This window comes from Erpetoichthys calabaricus, chromosome 11 (genome assembly GCF_900747795.2).
Source record: "Erpetoichthys calabaricus chromosome 11, fErpCal1.3, whole genome shotgun sequence".
In the NCBI taxonomy this organism is placed as follows: domain Eukaryota; kingdom Metazoa; phylum Chordata; class Cladistia; order Polypteriformes; family Polypteridae; genus Erpetoichthys; species Erpetoichthys calabaricus.
In genome coordinates this window covers 125,466,461-125,483,453 of record NC_041404.2, presented here as the reverse complement: position 1 = coordinate 125,483,453, position 16,993 = coordinate 125,466,461, and the positions used below count along the sequence as shown (strand labels likewise).

Genomic DNA, 16,993 nt, shown 5'->3' with positions numbered 1-16,993 from the left:
TTTCATTAGCCTCTGCCTGGCCACCACTGAAGTCACTGTCAAACATGAAAGCAATAACTAATATGCTAGCAGCATGCTTCAGTTTTGAACATTATATCATTAAAACATCAAAAAACATTAAACAGGGCACTGTGTAAATGTGAATGCTTATATTTAGTATATATTTAATAACTGTACCAAGTTGAGAGCTGTATATCAAGCATATGTTTGAAAAGTAACTACAGTCCTCACTATCTCTCTAATACATACTTAAGAAAAGGTTATTTAAAGATAAATTCTGATGAGAGAAAAAACTTTCTCACATCTACCCAAAAATGAGGTTTAGCCACTAACCATTACATTAACAGCTCTAATGGTTACAGCAAACTGATAATATCTTCCTTTTACAGCTTGTGCCTCTCTCATGGCTTGATTGTTTTTGGACACCTACCCTTGACCTATTTCAGCAATAAGGACTACATTAAATGATTACCTACCGTAAGATGTACTTGCCTGACTGCTAAGCTATTTTTGCCTCACTGCAGAATCAGTACCAGTAAACCTCAAAGTGAAAAAATTAAGCAGTTCATCTAGGGTTCAGCTCTATATTTTAATCATTACTTTGCCTCACACAAATGCACACAAATAAATAAATAAATACATAAATATTGCTATTAGGTTATGTGCTTCATAGCAATATATATGATGAAGATTTAGTTTCTTAACCCTCACACCAGTAATTTGCATTGAAGTTCCTTTTGAATAGTTTAATAACTCACTTATTCAAGACAAAGGCAATCAAACAGCACTCTTCTTAATTTTCAACATAACACGAAATATATAACTTAGGGAAAAAACATAGAAACTTTATCTTTAAAAAATGACAGCTTAAAATGAATATCATGTCCTACTTTTTCAAACTTAATGACACCTTTTATTGGCTAACTAAAAAGATTACAATATGTACGCTTTCGAGGCAACTCAGGCCCCTTCTTCAGGCAAGAAGCTTTAATATTGTAATCCTCCTTGACATTTTATTAGAACCTGCTAAAAAACAGTTCCAACCACCTCCTGCACTGCTCATGCCTTAAAATCATTGGTTTTAGTTATTTCTTATTTTTGTATTTAGGCATGGATCAAGAGGAGAGTCTTTTTATTGCATTATTTAAGGTTTATAAATCTCTTTGAATTACACTGTTTTCACAATTAAAACTGTTCTCTTGAAACTGGTATAATTCCTGTAGTACAATTACCATTATTATTAAATTGTACTACCAGATATTCTACACTAATACATTTCATTCATTGTTTAATGAATGATAACCAAGTATAAAAAACTCACATAGTGTTAAATAAAGAAAGAAAAAAAATTGGTATGGTAATTCATGTTATCATGCGGCAGTACTATGATGCATTGGTTTTGCCTGTCTGCAATACAGGTCCAAGAAACACGTTTAAAATATTGGCCTGGTCACTACTAATGTGGAATTTGCTCAATTTTTCTACTCAGTTTTTTTCCTTACATCCTGAAGCAGAACATCTGAGGTCAGCTGGAAATTCTAAATTGACCCAGAGAGTTTGGGTGGGCACTTAATAGTGCACTGTGATAAACCAAGCATCACAGCCATAACTGGTTCATGCTTTGCAGCCACTATTTGTCAGGATGGGTTGGGGATCCCAGGGACAGAGGATCTGAATAAACATATGGGTAATGATTGAATGTATTTATCACTAAATTTATTAATTGAGGTATATATTTTTTCTATACTCAGGAAGCCTGGGATGTACTTAAAAATACCTGAAATTAACTTCAACTGAATACTGTTTATGTCTTCAAAATATTTGTCTGGAAAGGTATTTTAAATATTTTACATAAATTACAGATATCTGAACTAACAAGTATTTCATGATAACTTGATATAATACACTGTTCATTTTGCGGTATCTGAGATGAATTTCAAGATATCTCAAAACTGAATTCAAGATATCTTGAAATAAGTTCCTGTACTTTTTATGATATCTCAAATACATTTTGAGATATTGTACAATAAATCTGCAGGCATTTTGAGATATCTGAAATGGAATTCAATATATCTCCAAATGACCCACTGTTAAACTGCCTTCGTTTTCAATTGGGTTTCTTGTCTGTTTTAAGATATCTTGAAATTAATTTTAGATATCTCAAAATGAACAGGAAGTTAAGTTTGAAATATTTTAAATAAATTATAGACACCAGAACTTGGGAACTTATTTTATAGTATCAGACAATCATTTACAATTCCCAGCATCTCAAAAACGTTTCCAGATATCCTAAAATAGCTTCCATTTTTCAGATGTATATCTGTAATGCATTTCAAAATATCTCAAAATAATTTTCTGCTCATTTTGAAGTACTGTGTTTCAAATGCATTTCAATATATCTTAAAATATACAGGAAAATCTCATTGAAAATTGAAAAATAGGAAATTTTACAGTAAGTGATTTTATGATACCTCAAAATTAATTTCAGATATTTTAAAATGCATGCAAAGTTAGTTTGGTATATGTCAAAATGTATTGTAGATAATCAGAAAATGTAAAGGGACCTATTTTGAGATATCTCAAAATGAGTTTCAAATATCTTAAATGGTGAACTGCATTATAAGATATCTGAAATTCATTCTGAGACATCTCTGAATGTTAATTCAGAATGCCATATATTTGCTTTTTGAACTTAGATTTAAAAAAAAGTCTTAAGTTACTTACAAATCTTTTTTGCACATCTTGCTCTGATTGCTGGGAAAAGACTGAGAGGTCACCATTCAAAATAACATTTGCCAAGGAGTTCACCAGTGGTTCATAATGTATTATAAGGAACACCTGAATAACAATAAAATAACAATTAGATATAAAGAATTCAAATGCATATGAAATGAAACCAAGTAACAATTTCAGTATTTATGAAATAAAAAAACAAAAACTAAATAAATAAAAGAATAATTCTTTTGAAAAAATGCAGTTTTATTTGCGAAGTAGCAAGGTACAGTATGTATGGAGTTTGAGTACAAACTGCATCTGTTTCACTGTGATCCTCAAAAGCTGCTGTATGTTCTAGATTCATACTGTTTTACTCCATTACAATGATGGCCAATGTATTTAATTTAAAATTTACTACAAAAATAATAATACATTAATTCAGATTTAGCTTTCAATCAAAAATATTTTAATTAAATAATATGACAAAAATACAAAAACCGTGTGGCACTTAAGGTAAACAAGCAGGGGGAAAGTGAATGTACCTGTGAAAGGAGGTAGAGAGACACCTGAGGGCTTATTGTAGGTCGATCACCATCCTGAAAAATAAAAATAAAATGTGAGGTGTAAGTACAACAAGATGCAAGTTTTACAAACACATCACAAAAAATTAAAGTCCCATTTTATACATTAAACCATACACACCGTTGTTTATGTCCATTGTGAGATGCGCACATCACTACAAATCACTTGAGTTTTAAATTTGCTCATACTTGAAAAAATAAGTGCTGCCCCAATGATTTGCAACAACAGGTGCAGAAAGGTTTCAAAGCCCAAACTTCCCTTTTTTGACAATAAACTGCAAATATTCTGATTTTTACAACAATATTGTAAGCACACACAGATTTCAAAATGATGTAACCAACAGAGACACACTCTCAGTTTCCTTGCAGAAGAATATGCTTGATGATTTAATCTGGCATGACTTGTCTTTTACTTCTTTTCACACTGTAAATGTTGAAAAAGTACCCTCTTAGATAGTCCAGGAAAGTCTTTATTCATATTTTTTCTTCTAATGAAAACACACTGATCTTTTAGTATATATTCAGTACACACCTTATAAATCTTCCAGTCCAGGGTATTTTTTTTTTTTTTTTTTACCATTTTCTAATCAAGCATACACCTTTCAGATTTTTGTGGTTACCTATTGGATTTTATTTCCTCTTTAACACATGCTATTGTAATTTTTGACATACTGTAGATTCCGGAATATTAACCGAAAATTTCGTCCTAGATTTTTTGCTTAGAGTTTGGGGGTCGGCTTATACAATGAGTATCGTTTCAGATTCAAGATTTCCAGCGCAATGCCGGTTTTGCTGATGAATACGGAAGTAATTAATGATGAAACCACAGCGCCATCTTTCAGATGAAGAAGTAACTTTGCATGCCGGTACTATAAATTAAATAAAGAATTTATTCAAAAAAAAGTGTTTTAGTTGTTGATTTTATTAATAAAATTTATAATAAATTATTGGGAAGTTTAAAATAAAATACCGACTGTAAATGTCACTATAAAAAATCCTTGAATGAAGAAATCGCCAATCCTCTTACCGCTGCCGTACAGTAATTAAGATGAATGAGTATCGTAATTGAATTTAAAGATTAGGATTAGTAAGATTTGATGAATAATTAGTTACTGTTCAGCATAGTAAGGTTCGATCCATTATGAAACAAAAAAAAAATAAGATTTTATATTTAATATATAATTATAATTTTATTTACAATGATCCCGGGTAAATTATTATACAATAGCACAGAGCAATTTAATACTGTTCACAAATAACTTCATAACAATACATGATTAATAATTCATATCAATTAGTTTACTAATTATCAGTTGAATAACAATTATATTGTCTTTGAGACACAATTACCACGGGTATATACACAATCACTGACTAATTGTCAAGGTTCAATCACTATGTAAACACTGAAACACTTGTATACACTAATATATATGAATTTAATACTATGCACTAAAATCCATTGAATTCCTCATCATCGCTATCCTCTCCACCGAATAACACATTCCAGTCCTCTGGACAAATCATATCATCATATCATCATACATGTTGTACTCCTCGGTATCATCGATAAGTTGGGCGAGAGGCACATCATCATCATCATCCTCCCATAACATATCATCTTCCGTACCGTCCATGGCATTACTGATGGAACACTTTTTGAATGATTTTATCACAATCTCCGGATTGATCTCAGCCCACGCCTCGACAATCCACCTGCACACAGTTGCCAAAGGTGCAGCACGCATGTTACCAGCAGCGGTAAATGTCTGCAACCCAGATAGCATCCAAGTGTGCCACTTTTTGCGCATTAAGTCCTTGAACGGTTTGTTCAGGCACACATCCAAAGGCTGAAGTACGGAAGTTAATCCACCAGGGATAACTGCTATGTCTGTGTTAACTTTATTTAACTCCGACTTAACATCGTCAGCTAAATGTGATTTAAACATATCCCACACAAGAAGAGCACGTTCACGTAACATCCCACCAGGATGACGACTCCACACCTCTTTAATCCACTTTTTACAGCCATCCTCATCCATCCACCCTTTCTCTTGAACATGAACAACCACTCCATGGGGAAATTTCTCCTTCTTTGGCAACGTTTTTCTTTTGAAGATCACCATTGGCTGTAACTTTGTCCCATCAGCAAGGCAACATAACACAACAGTAAAATGCTGTTTTTCATGACCAGTTGTCTTGACGAACACAATCTTCTCTCCTTTCTGGTTAACTGTCTTGTTACTAACAACATCAAAAAACACAGGCGTTTCGTCCATATTTGCGATCTTTGTGAGCGGGTATTCATGTTTCTTTCGGTGCTTAATGACGAAGCTTTGGAAGGCAGTAATTTTATCATCTAAATTTCGAGGAAGCCATTGAGCCATCTTCGTTTTTGTTCGTAGGACTAGACTGTGGCGATTCATGAAACAAGTGCACCAGGATCTCGACGCCTTGAAGTCTACAGCATCACCTTTATTCTTCTCAGCCCATTTTAAAGCATGCAGACGTATCAGGTCACGAGTGACAATGTAACCAGATGCACGAGGTTCGTTAACCCAAGTGACCAGTTCTTCTTCCAGTTTCGGCCATTTACAGGATCGACCACGGCTGGCACATTTAGTTCTCTGCATGGCTTTTAAAGATGTTTCAGCCTTCTTCCATTCTCGTACTTGTTTCTCGTTGATGTCAAAGTGACGAGCTGCTGCACTGTTATTTGATTCATTAGCGAACTTTACAACTTTCAACTTAAATGCGCTGTCATATTTCATACGTTTTTTCATAGGTGTAGTCATCTTTTTTTTAACAAAAAATTTTATGTATTACCAGGTATATTTTTATTCACCAATAATGTTTTTAAAAATATAATATACATAAACATTTATTGCGTATTTAAGTTAATCAAATTTATAACGAGTCTCCGGGAATCCACCCGCCGATGTACCGTATTTGCGTATATAGTTTCAACACAATTGTGCTTCACTCACTCAGAATATGGAACCAATGTAGGAAGCGTTTTAAGATAGAGAGTCTTTTATCAGTGGCAACTCTGCACGCGAACCACCTTTTTCAACCCTCGCAAACACATGCAGTTTTTAAAGTCTGGAAACATTTGGGATTAAATCACTTAGAGACCTGTACATAGACAATATCTTTGCATCCTACCAACAATTACATTCTAAATTTAACTTTCCAGCAACAAATTTCTTTCACTATCCTCAAATTACAAACTTTGTTAAACAGAACCTGCCCAATTTTCCTCACCTCCCACCTCACTCTATGCTGGAAAAAATATTGCCCAGTTTCGAGGACTTAGACAGCATTTCTGCAATACATAAAACCATTTTACAGTCCCTCCCATTCAAAGAGGAGGGTGGGAAAAGGATCTCTCACTTAACATCTCCAAAAAAGGAATGGAAGGTAGCAATGCAGAGAATTCACTCGAGCTCCATATGCGCAAAGCGTACAATTATTCAACTCAAAATTATATATCGAGTTCATCTGTCTCATTTAAAATTGTCCAAAATGTTTCCAGGGCAAGATCCAACCTGTGAACGCTGAAATCAAGTTCCAGCCTCACTGGGTCACATGTTTTGGGCCTGCACCAAATTAACATCATTCTGGACCAAAATTTTTAAATGCCTTTCAGACAGCCTTTGTGTCACAATCTCTCCTAACCCTTTAACAGTTGTGTTTGGTGTACTCCCTAGATGGGCTTAAAGTGGAGAAGGACAAACAAACTGTGATTGCCTTTACTACACTATTGGCACGGAGACTTATCTTGCTAAACTGGAAGAATCCTAACACTCCCCTTTTAAGTCAGTGGGTAACTGATGTTATATATTATTTGAAATTGGAAAAAATCACTCAGAGGATCTGTGCAGACATTTTTCAAAACCTGGCAGGATCTAATTAATAACATTTTAAAATAAGCTTTTAAAGCACTGAGGAAGCAGATTCTCTCCCCATTTCTTTTTCTTCTCCATTTATCTACATTCACTTATTAATTTATCTATTTACTTATTTTTACTAGGTCTAAGTTTTATTCTGCTGCCCATGCTCTCTTTCTCAGGGGTGGGGGTTGATTTGTTTTCAATCCTATTCTTGTAAAATTGATCTATTTGTATGGAATGTTATGTAATTTCAGTAAAATTTAAAACCTTTGTTGTTTTATTTATTTATTTTGTAAATGAATGTAACTGAAGAGAATTGGAGAGAAAGTGTACCTCTCATTTGAGTAACTGCTACCTGCTACTATCATGCAATTGCATAGGTTTTAGCCAAGGAGTAAGTAGCCATGTCCAGTGTTTATTTAAAGATGACTTTGATTTATGGCATTTAAGCTTATTAGACAAACTGTGAGCAATTTGTTATCTGTACTTTGGTAGGCAGAACATTTTTTTACGAGAAAAGACAATGACAGGTGTTCAAATCAGAAATTCTTGTTTTACACCATCTCAGCAACAATCATATACTTCATGCATCTCATACAGTGCTGGTTGAAAGCATGTGAACACTTCCTTATTACACAATGAATGTTTTAGATTTTTTCTTTACTTTAGTTAAATTCAGACACCCCAAAAAGGAACATGAAGTATTTGCAAATGAATAAAGTTACTGTTATTTTATCTTTTTACCAAAAATATTCAGGGTATCCATCCGTCCATCCATTGTCTCCCGCTTATCCGAGGTCGGGTCGCGGGGGCAGCAGCTTGAGCAGAGATGCCCAGACTTCCCTCTCCCCAGCCACTTCTTCTAGCTCTTCCGGGAGAATCCCAAGGCGTTCCCAGGCCAGTCGAGAGACATAGTCCCTCCAGCGTGTCCTGGGTCTTCCCCGGGGCCTCCTCCCGGTTAGACGTGCCCGGAACACCTCACCAGGGAGGCGTCCAGGAGGCATCCTGATCAGATGCCCGAGCCACCTCATCTGACTCCTCTCGATGTGGAGGAGCAGCGGCTCTACTCTAAGCCCCTCTCGGATGACTGAGCTTCTCACCCTATCTTTAAGGGAAAGCCCAGACCCCCTGCGGAGGAAACTCATTTCAGCCGCTTGTATTCGCGATCTTGTTCTTTCGGTCACTACCCATAGCTCATGACCATAGGTGAGGGTAGGAACATAGATCGACTGGTAAATTGAGAGCTTTGCCTTGCGGCTCAGCTCCTTTTTCACCACGACAGACCGATGCAGCGCCCGCATTACTGCGGATGCCGCACCGATCTGCCTGTCGATCTCACGCTCCATTCTTCCCTCACTCGTGAACAAGACCCCGAGATACTTGAACTCCTCCACTTGGGGCAGGATCTCGCTACCAACCCTGAGAGGGCACTCCACCCTTTTCCGGCTGAGGACCATGGTCTCGGATTTGGAGGTGCTGATTCTCATCCCAGCCGCTTCACACTCGGCTGCGAAACCGATCCAGAGAGAGCTGAAGATCACAGCCTGATGAAGCAAACAGGACAACATCATCTGCAAAAAGCAGTGACTCAATCCTGAGCCCACCAAACCGGACCCCCTCAACGCCCTGGCTGCGCCTAGAAATTCTGTCCATAAAAGTTATGAACAGAATCGGTGACAAAGGGCAGCCCTGGCGGAGTCCAACTCTCACTGGAAACGGTTTCGACTTACTGCCGGCAATGCGGACCAAGCTCTGGAACTGATCGTACAGGGACTGAACAGCCCTTATCAGGGGGGCCGGTACCCCATACTCTCGGAGTACCCCCCACAGGATTCCCCGAGGGACACGGTCGAATGCCTTTTCCAAGTCCACAAAACACATGTAGACTGGTTGGGCAAACTCCCATGCACCCTCCAGGACCCTGCTAAGGGTATAGAGCTGGTCCACTGTTCCGCGACCAGGATGAAAACCACACTGTTCCTCCTGGATCCGAGGCTCGACTATCCGACAGACCCTCCTCTCTAGGACCCCTGAATAGACTTTTCCAGGGAGGCTGAGGAGTGTGATCCCTCTGTAGTTGGAACACACCCTCCGATCCCCCTTCTTAAAGAGGGGGACCACCACCCCGGTGTGCCAATCCAGAGGCACTGTCCCCGATGTCCATGCGATGTTGCAGAGGCGTGTCAGCCAAGACAGTCCTACAACATCCAGAGCCTTGAGGAACTCCGGGCGTATCTCATCCACCCCCGGGGCCCTGCCACCAAGGAGTTTTTTGACCACCTCGGTGACCTCAGTCCCAGAGATGGGGGAGTCCACCTCTGAGTCCCCAGGCTCTGCTTCCTCATTGGAAGGCATGTTAATGGGATTGAGGAGGTCTTTGAAGTACTCCCCCCACCGACCCACAACGTCCCGAGTCGAGGTCAGCAGCGCACCATCCCCACCATATACAGTGTTGACACTGCACTGCTTCCCCTTCCTGAGACGCCGGATGGTGGACCAGAATCTCCTCGAAGCCGTCCGAAAGTCGTTCTCCATGGCCTCCCCAAACTCCTCCCACGCCCGAGTTTTTGCCTCAGCAACCACCAAAGCCGCATTCCGCTTGGCATGCCGGTACCTATCAGCTGCCTCCAGAGTCCCACAGGACAAAAGGGTCCTGTAGGACTCCTTCTTCAGCTTGACGGCATCCCTCACTGCCGGTGTCCACCAACGGGTTCGGGGATTGCCGCCACGACAGGCACCGACCACCTTACGGCCACAGCTTCGGTCAGCTGCCTCAACAATAGAGGCACGGAACATGGCCCATTCGGACTCAATGTCCCCCACCTCCCTCGGGATGTGGTCGAAGTTCTGCCGGAGGTGGGAGTTGAAGCTACTTCTGACAGGGGACTCTGCCAGACGTTCCCAGCAGACCCTCACAACACGTTTGGGCCTACCAGGCCTGACTGGCATCCTCCCCCACCATCGAAGCCAACTCACCACCAGGTGGTGATCAGTTGACAGCTCCGCCCCTCTCTTCACCCGAGTGTCCAAGACATGTGGCCGCAAGTCCGATGACACGACCACAAAGTCGATCATCGAACTGAGGCCTAGGGTGTCCTGGTGCCAAGTGCACATATGAACACCCCTATGCTTGAACATGGTGTTCGTTATGGACAATCCGTGACGAGCAAAGAAGTCCAATAATAAAACACCACTCGGGTTCAGATCGGGGGGGCCATTCCTCCCAATCACGCCCTTCCAGGTCTCACTGTCATTGCCCACATGAGCATTGAAGTCTCCCAGCAGAACGAGGGAGTCCCCAGAAGGTATGCCCTCTAGCACCCCCTCCAGGGACTCCAAAAAGGGTGGGTACTCCGAACTGCTGTTCGGTGCATACGCACAAACAACAGTTAGGACCCGTCCCCCCACCCAAAGGCGAAGGGAGGCTACCCTCTCATCTACTGGGGTAAACCCCAATGTACAGGCTCGAAGTTGGGGGGCAATAAGTATACCCACACCTGCTCGGCGCCTCTCACCGGGGGCAACTCCAGAGTGGTACAGAGTCCAGCCCCTCTCAAGGAGATTGGTTCCAGAGTCCAAGCTGTGCGTCGAGGTGAGTCCGACTATATCTAGCCGGAACCTCTCAACTTCGCGCACTAGCTCAGGCTCCTTCCCCTTCAGAGAGGTGACATTCCACGTCCCAAGAGCCAGCTTCTGTAGCCGAGGATCGGACCGCCAAGGTCCCCGCCTTCGGCCACCACCCAACTCACACTGCACCCGACCTCCTTGGCCCCTCCCATAGGTGGTGAGCCCATGGGAAGGGGATCCACGTTGCCTCTTCGGGCTGTGCCCGGCCGAGCCCCATGGGTGCAGGCCCGGACACCAGGCGCTCGCCATCGAGCCCCACCTCCAGGCCTGGCTCCAGAGTGGGGCCCCAGTGACCCGCGTCCGGGAAAGGGAAAACGCCGTCCAAAATTGTTTTTCTTCATAGGAGGTTTGTTTAGTTAAATCCATACTGGGTGAATGATTTAGGAATAACAGCATTTTTTTGTATGTCACAGGGTATAGGCAGTTCCCTCATTATTTCATTAAGAAGCTAAAAGGTCTGGATTTGATTCCAAATGTGGAATTTGCATTTGCAAGCTGTTGCTCTGAATTCTGAATATTGGTCCAAAGAGATGTCAATGCAAGTAAATCAGGGTTTCATTGGGGAAAAAAATAATGAAAAAATAAAACAAACCCATCAGAGAGATAGCAGAAACACGAGGAGTGACAATATCAACAGCTTGGTAAATTCTTAAAAAGAAGGAATGCATTGGTGAGCTTAGCAAACATTAAAAGACCTGGATGACTATAGAAGACAACTGTGCCAGATGATTACAGAATTCTTTCCTTAGTGAAATAAAAACACCTTCACAACATCTGGTCAAATCAAAGACATTCCCCGGGAGGTAGGCATATCATTGTCAAAATCTACAATCAAGACAAGACTCATGAAAGTAAATACACAAGGTTTACCACATGGTGCACGTAATGGTAACCCTCAAAAACAGAAAGGCCAGATTAGACTTTGCTATAAAACATCTCGAAAAGCCTGCCTGATTGTGGAGCAACATTCTTTGGACAGATGAAACTAAAATCTACATGTACCACAATAAGAGAGGAGTATGAAAGAAGGGAAGGAACGGATCATGAGTCATCTGCTACAATCGTCCCTAATTCCAAAACTGGCAGTGGAGAGGTCTCTGAGCAATTATTGCCCGGTTGCCCCGATTCCTATTGTTATGAAGTGTTTTGAAAAGCTTGTCCTCAGACACATTAAGAGCAACATCCTCACCTCCCCGGACCAATACCAGTTCACTTACAGGGCAAACAGGTCAATTGAGGATGCTGTCTTACTTGCCCTGTCACACCTGGAGCAGAGGGACAACTTTGTGCAGATGCTGTTCATCGACTACAGCTCTGCCTTCAACACCAACACCCCAACAAACTGGGTATCAAACTAAAAAAAATCTAACTAGATTTTAGATTTTCTCACTAACAGACCACAAATTGTGTGTAAGAGTAAGCACTTACCATCAGTAGCACTTGACACTAAGGTACTGCAGGGCTGTGTAGTGAGCCCCCTCCTTTACTCCCTCTTCACAAACAGTTGCAAACCTACCCATGATACTAACATCATAATAACGTTTGTAGACAACAGCACAGTGATAAGCCTGATTTCCAATAATGACAAAGCAGCCTGACCTACAGAAGTGGTCAAGAATGTGGAGAGTTGGGAGACAGAACAACAACCTCGCACTTAATTCCAACAAAACAAAGGAACAAAGGAATCTGGACTTCAGGGGGACTGAACTACAGTGGTCACTCTCCCATAAGCATTAACTGCATGAAGGTAGAGACAGTCCAGAGTTTCAGATTCTTGGGAGTCCACATCAGCAGGGACCTGTCATGGACAAAAAACACAACAGCAATGGCCAAGAAAGATTTTCAGAGTCTTCTCTTTCGGAGGAGCCTGAAGAAAGCACAACTCCCATAACAACTGCTGGTTAACATCTACAGGTCTACCATAGAGTTTGTCATCACATACTGCATTACAGCGTGGTACTCAGGCTGCACCTCTTTGAGAACGGGAAGACCCTCCAGCGTATTATCAAAATGGCTCAGAGAATTACTGTTACTCAGCTACCATCACTGGAAGATATTTTCACTAATATTTTTACTCCTCTTCCCCTCTCTTAGGCACTTCAGAACCCTGCAATCCCATACTACCAGGCTGAAGAACAACTTTTAACCCAAATCAATCAGCCTATTAAATGCACAGCAATCACTGCCCCTTCCTATAACAGTAACCACAACTGATTCAACTGAACATCTGCATCAACCACACATAGTCACACACTTATACATGACCCATGTAGAGAAAAGCCAAGCAAAATGACACCTTTTATTGGCTAACTAGAAAGATTACAATATGCAAGCTTTCGAGGCAACTCAGGCCCCTTCTTCTTGCCTGAAGAAGGGGCCTGAGTTGCCTCGAAAGCTTGCATATTGTAATCTTTCTAGTTAGCCAATAAAAGGTGTCATTTTGCTTGGCTTTTCTCTACATTCATAATGGCTAACACGGTACAACACCCTAGTACTACATGACCCATGTGAAACTCAGAACCATTACAGTGAATATAATCTTCACTGTGACTTAATTTGTTTGAGACTTCATTTATTATTTATCTATTTATGCTTACATGTTTACCTTTACGTTTACTCTGTGTCTATTTGGAACTGTTAATAGTAACTGTGCTTCTCACAGTTTAACATTTACTTAGTGTATTATGTACTCTTACATACTTTTATCTAAAGCATCCATAGGCTGGCTCCAAACGATATTTCATTGTATTGTACAGTGACAATAAAGCTATCCTATCCTGCAACTTGCATATGATGGCGGTGTAACATTGTACTTGGAGCAAATGGTGCTCAATTAGCTTTCAAACACTATTGATTATTTTTACAAAGGAGTGGAGAAATTTCCGAGAATTCAGAAAACCTCTGACAAAGAAAAACAAAAATATCACAGACTGAAAAATGAATACCGGTATCTTCATAGTAAAGAGCACCAAAGGCTCAACACTAGACAATAATACCTAACTGCTCCTCTTTAAAGTAATCAATCGTTCGTTTCAGCTTGCAGCTTTCATTTGAACTAACTTTTTCGTAAAACTCTCAAGTTTTTGTGTAGTCACTGTTAAAATGAACATAGTTGATGTTTACAATAGAATTTTTTTTTGTTACTGTGATCAGTTGTTGTCAGCATACTGGTTTTTTATATATGAATAAAAGTACAGTTCTACTTAAACTTAAACTGACATGAAATGTCAGACTAACAACGAAGTAGCCTTAAGACTTCAATTACAGTTTGAGCAAAAATGTAAATTTAAGATATGTGTTTTCAGAAAAAAGTGCTTTGAAGTTTTTGAGATGGATTTGGATGAAAAGTGAAGAAAAACTACAATATTCAGTCATCTTACTTTCAGCTAAATATATGCTCACTCTGTGCCTGTCATCATAAAGGGCACTAAATTGAATAAACTGAATTGAACATACTTTAATGAATGAGGGTTTTTTTTTGGTGAACATCCTGGCTGCTCGTGGTAAGACATTACCCTTCATAATGTGCTCTCCGCTTTTGTGGTTTTTAAAATTGAGTCTGGTGAACTTTTAATACCACTTTATTCAAATGCAAAATTCAAGGTTACAAAAATCATAGTCCTCAAGGCTGCCACATAAACAGAGAAGGATTGGCTAAGCCTGTTGTGGTAACATTACACTCTCACTCATGTTCTGCTGTTGTTATGATATTAGTTCTTGCTAGTTTTTGCAAACGGGTAGAATTACACTAAAATTAGGCAGCTGACCAGAAACAAAAAAAAAAAAACCTATATCATAACACGTTTCACACAAGAATACTAAATAACACTAACAATATTCTATATGCATTCATCCATATGATCAGAACACATTTTTTCAGAGGGAAGGCTGCATCCATTAATATGTCCTTTTAGTAGTCCTTTTTATCTCTACCTGCTGAAAACACTGCCCACTTTATGCATATTGTTCATTCATATACATATTTGTGCAATCTAATATTTTGTTTATTTTTGTGTTCTGCTTTGAATAAACTTGATGTTATACTTAAGCCTAGAAGATTTATTAGAAAAGCAACTTTGATATTGCCAAGGCAAGTCTTAAACAATACATCTGCTGGTCTAGCATATTTCAAAATAAAACCCAAGCAATGTATCTAAATCACTGCTTTATTTACCTCAAATTAGAGAATATAGTCACTTTTAAACATAATCACTAGTTTGTACTAAAAAAAAAAAATTAAGCTACTTAGCAAGAACTCCTATTTCCCATATTGAACAGAAAGTCACAAAGTGTTAAATTTTATCCTTATGCAAATCTGATCAAGTTTTCCACACATTTTCTTCTCAATATAGTATGCCACAAAAATGACTAAATATATTTTGAATAACTGTGTATTTAAGTGTAATATTTGAAATGTTATGTTACCATAATTGTGCATTTAATTTATGCCTTAAATGCTTAAAACAGATCTAATCAGTAAAATAGATCTAACTAATCTAATGGCTTGCACTGAAATGGCGATAACCTTTCGGTTTTCTCAGTCTTCATAAGCCCACTTGTAAATATAACCATACACACATACACGTACAAAACTTTCTGTGAAGGTGATAAATGACACATGCAACCAGTGACTGATTTTGAAGAGAAAAAATGTTAACAGCAGGCATACTGAAAACCAAGAAAAAGTGCAAAAACTTTTCATTCACAAGATAGAACATGTCCAAAGTCTTATTATTCACAAAGATTCTAAATGCAAGTATTCACAAGAGTTTTGAATAGGATGAACTGTAGCCAAGAAAAGGATTAAACAGACAAGGTTTCTTGGATTACAAAAGAAACAACAAACAGAAACAGCATAAGTAAGGACTTGAAAACGATACTTGAGAGAGAGAGAATGAACATAAGATTGTCATCTGCTGGCTGTAATAAAAGTCAACCTGTCTATGTAAAAGTTAATGGGAAAACTTATTATATCATATACCATAGATAAATAACAAGGTTCACACTTAACTGACATTTTTTGGTATTATTTTATAGTGTACCAAAGTGCCGCCTGAGACAATTGCCTCATCACTTTACTCCATGAGCTGGCCCTGAATGTTACTGAACAACTCAATATACAGGAGTTATCTCTAAATAATATTAAAATGTTAAAAATACTAATAATTAAACTTCCTTAAACAATGCTGAAAGAATCTTACTGAAATTTTTGAAATAACAGAAAACGAACGGAAAGAGATGCTTTTACAAACAGTGTTATTCAGAAAGTCTAGTTCATGTTAAATTCTTTGACATTCTACTGTTAAATATTCAAACTTAATCAAGCATAGGTACATTATTAATTTACAGACACTGTCATATTTAGGAACCTTAGCTCAACAAAAAAGTTTTACACATCAATTTAATTTAAGGTATGGTTGGGCTGGCAGAGATGGTCACATCACACCAGCATCAACTGCAATGTAAGAACCAGCACCAGCCAAACAGAGGGGCCACAGTTGTATATTCCAACACTCACACGATAGTTAAATTAAAATAACCTGAAAATCATTGGGGATATGGAGAAACACCCATGATGACCCTTGAGGAACATACAAACTACATGCAGATGATGACTGTACACGAAATTTGAACAAAGGATGCTCGACACCATGTTTAGTTACTTTGGGTAAGTCTAATATATAAAATAAGATGGACTAATAATCTTTGATCTGCTCATTTCCCTGCCAATAAAATCTTACTTCACAACCTTAAGTATTAGGTATTAAAATATTAACATTATTTCAAAATATATTAAAATTTGTAAAATCACAAACCCGGGCTTGGAGAAAAAAATATAATATAAATAAAAACTTTGTATGTGACAAATTCTGCATGTAAAGCTGCTCCCTTCAAATCAAAGGAAATTAAACATGACATGGGATTCATCAAGGTTTAATGACAGTACATACTATTTTAAATTAGAAAAAAAACATGATGAATATAGAAATCAGACTTGCATATTCACTACTTTTGCATAAATGCAAAGTATTAAACTTTACAAGAAATCTTTTAAAAGCATATACTACAATTTCTGCTCTACATTAATACATGAAATATTAAACATCCTCAAACTTTATTTACTAAAAGATCTAACATTAAAAATAAGAAATCTGAACATTTCTTCACATTTCACAT

At 38.7% G+C, this 16,993-nt stretch overlaps 1 protein-coding gene across 4 annotated transcripts in view; it reads right to left on the bottom strand.

Annotated features, from left to right (window-relative positions):
- clec16a (C-type lectin domain containing 16A) overlaps positions 1-16,993 on the bottom strand; it is a 226,728-nt gene that overhangs the window by 174,017 nt on the left and 35,718 nt on the right. For all 4 annotated transcript variants that reach the window (XM_051933606.1, XM_051933607.1, XM_051933608.1 and 1 more), the window contains exons 8-9: positions 3,258-3,311; positions 2,725-2,838 (exon numbers count right to left, since the gene is read on the bottom strand). In XM_051933606.1, the coding sequence (XP_051789566.1) occupies positions 2,725-2,838; positions 3,258-3,311 (168 nt within the window). The remainder of the gene's footprint in view (positions 1-2,724; positions 2,839-3,257; positions 3,312-16,993) is intronic.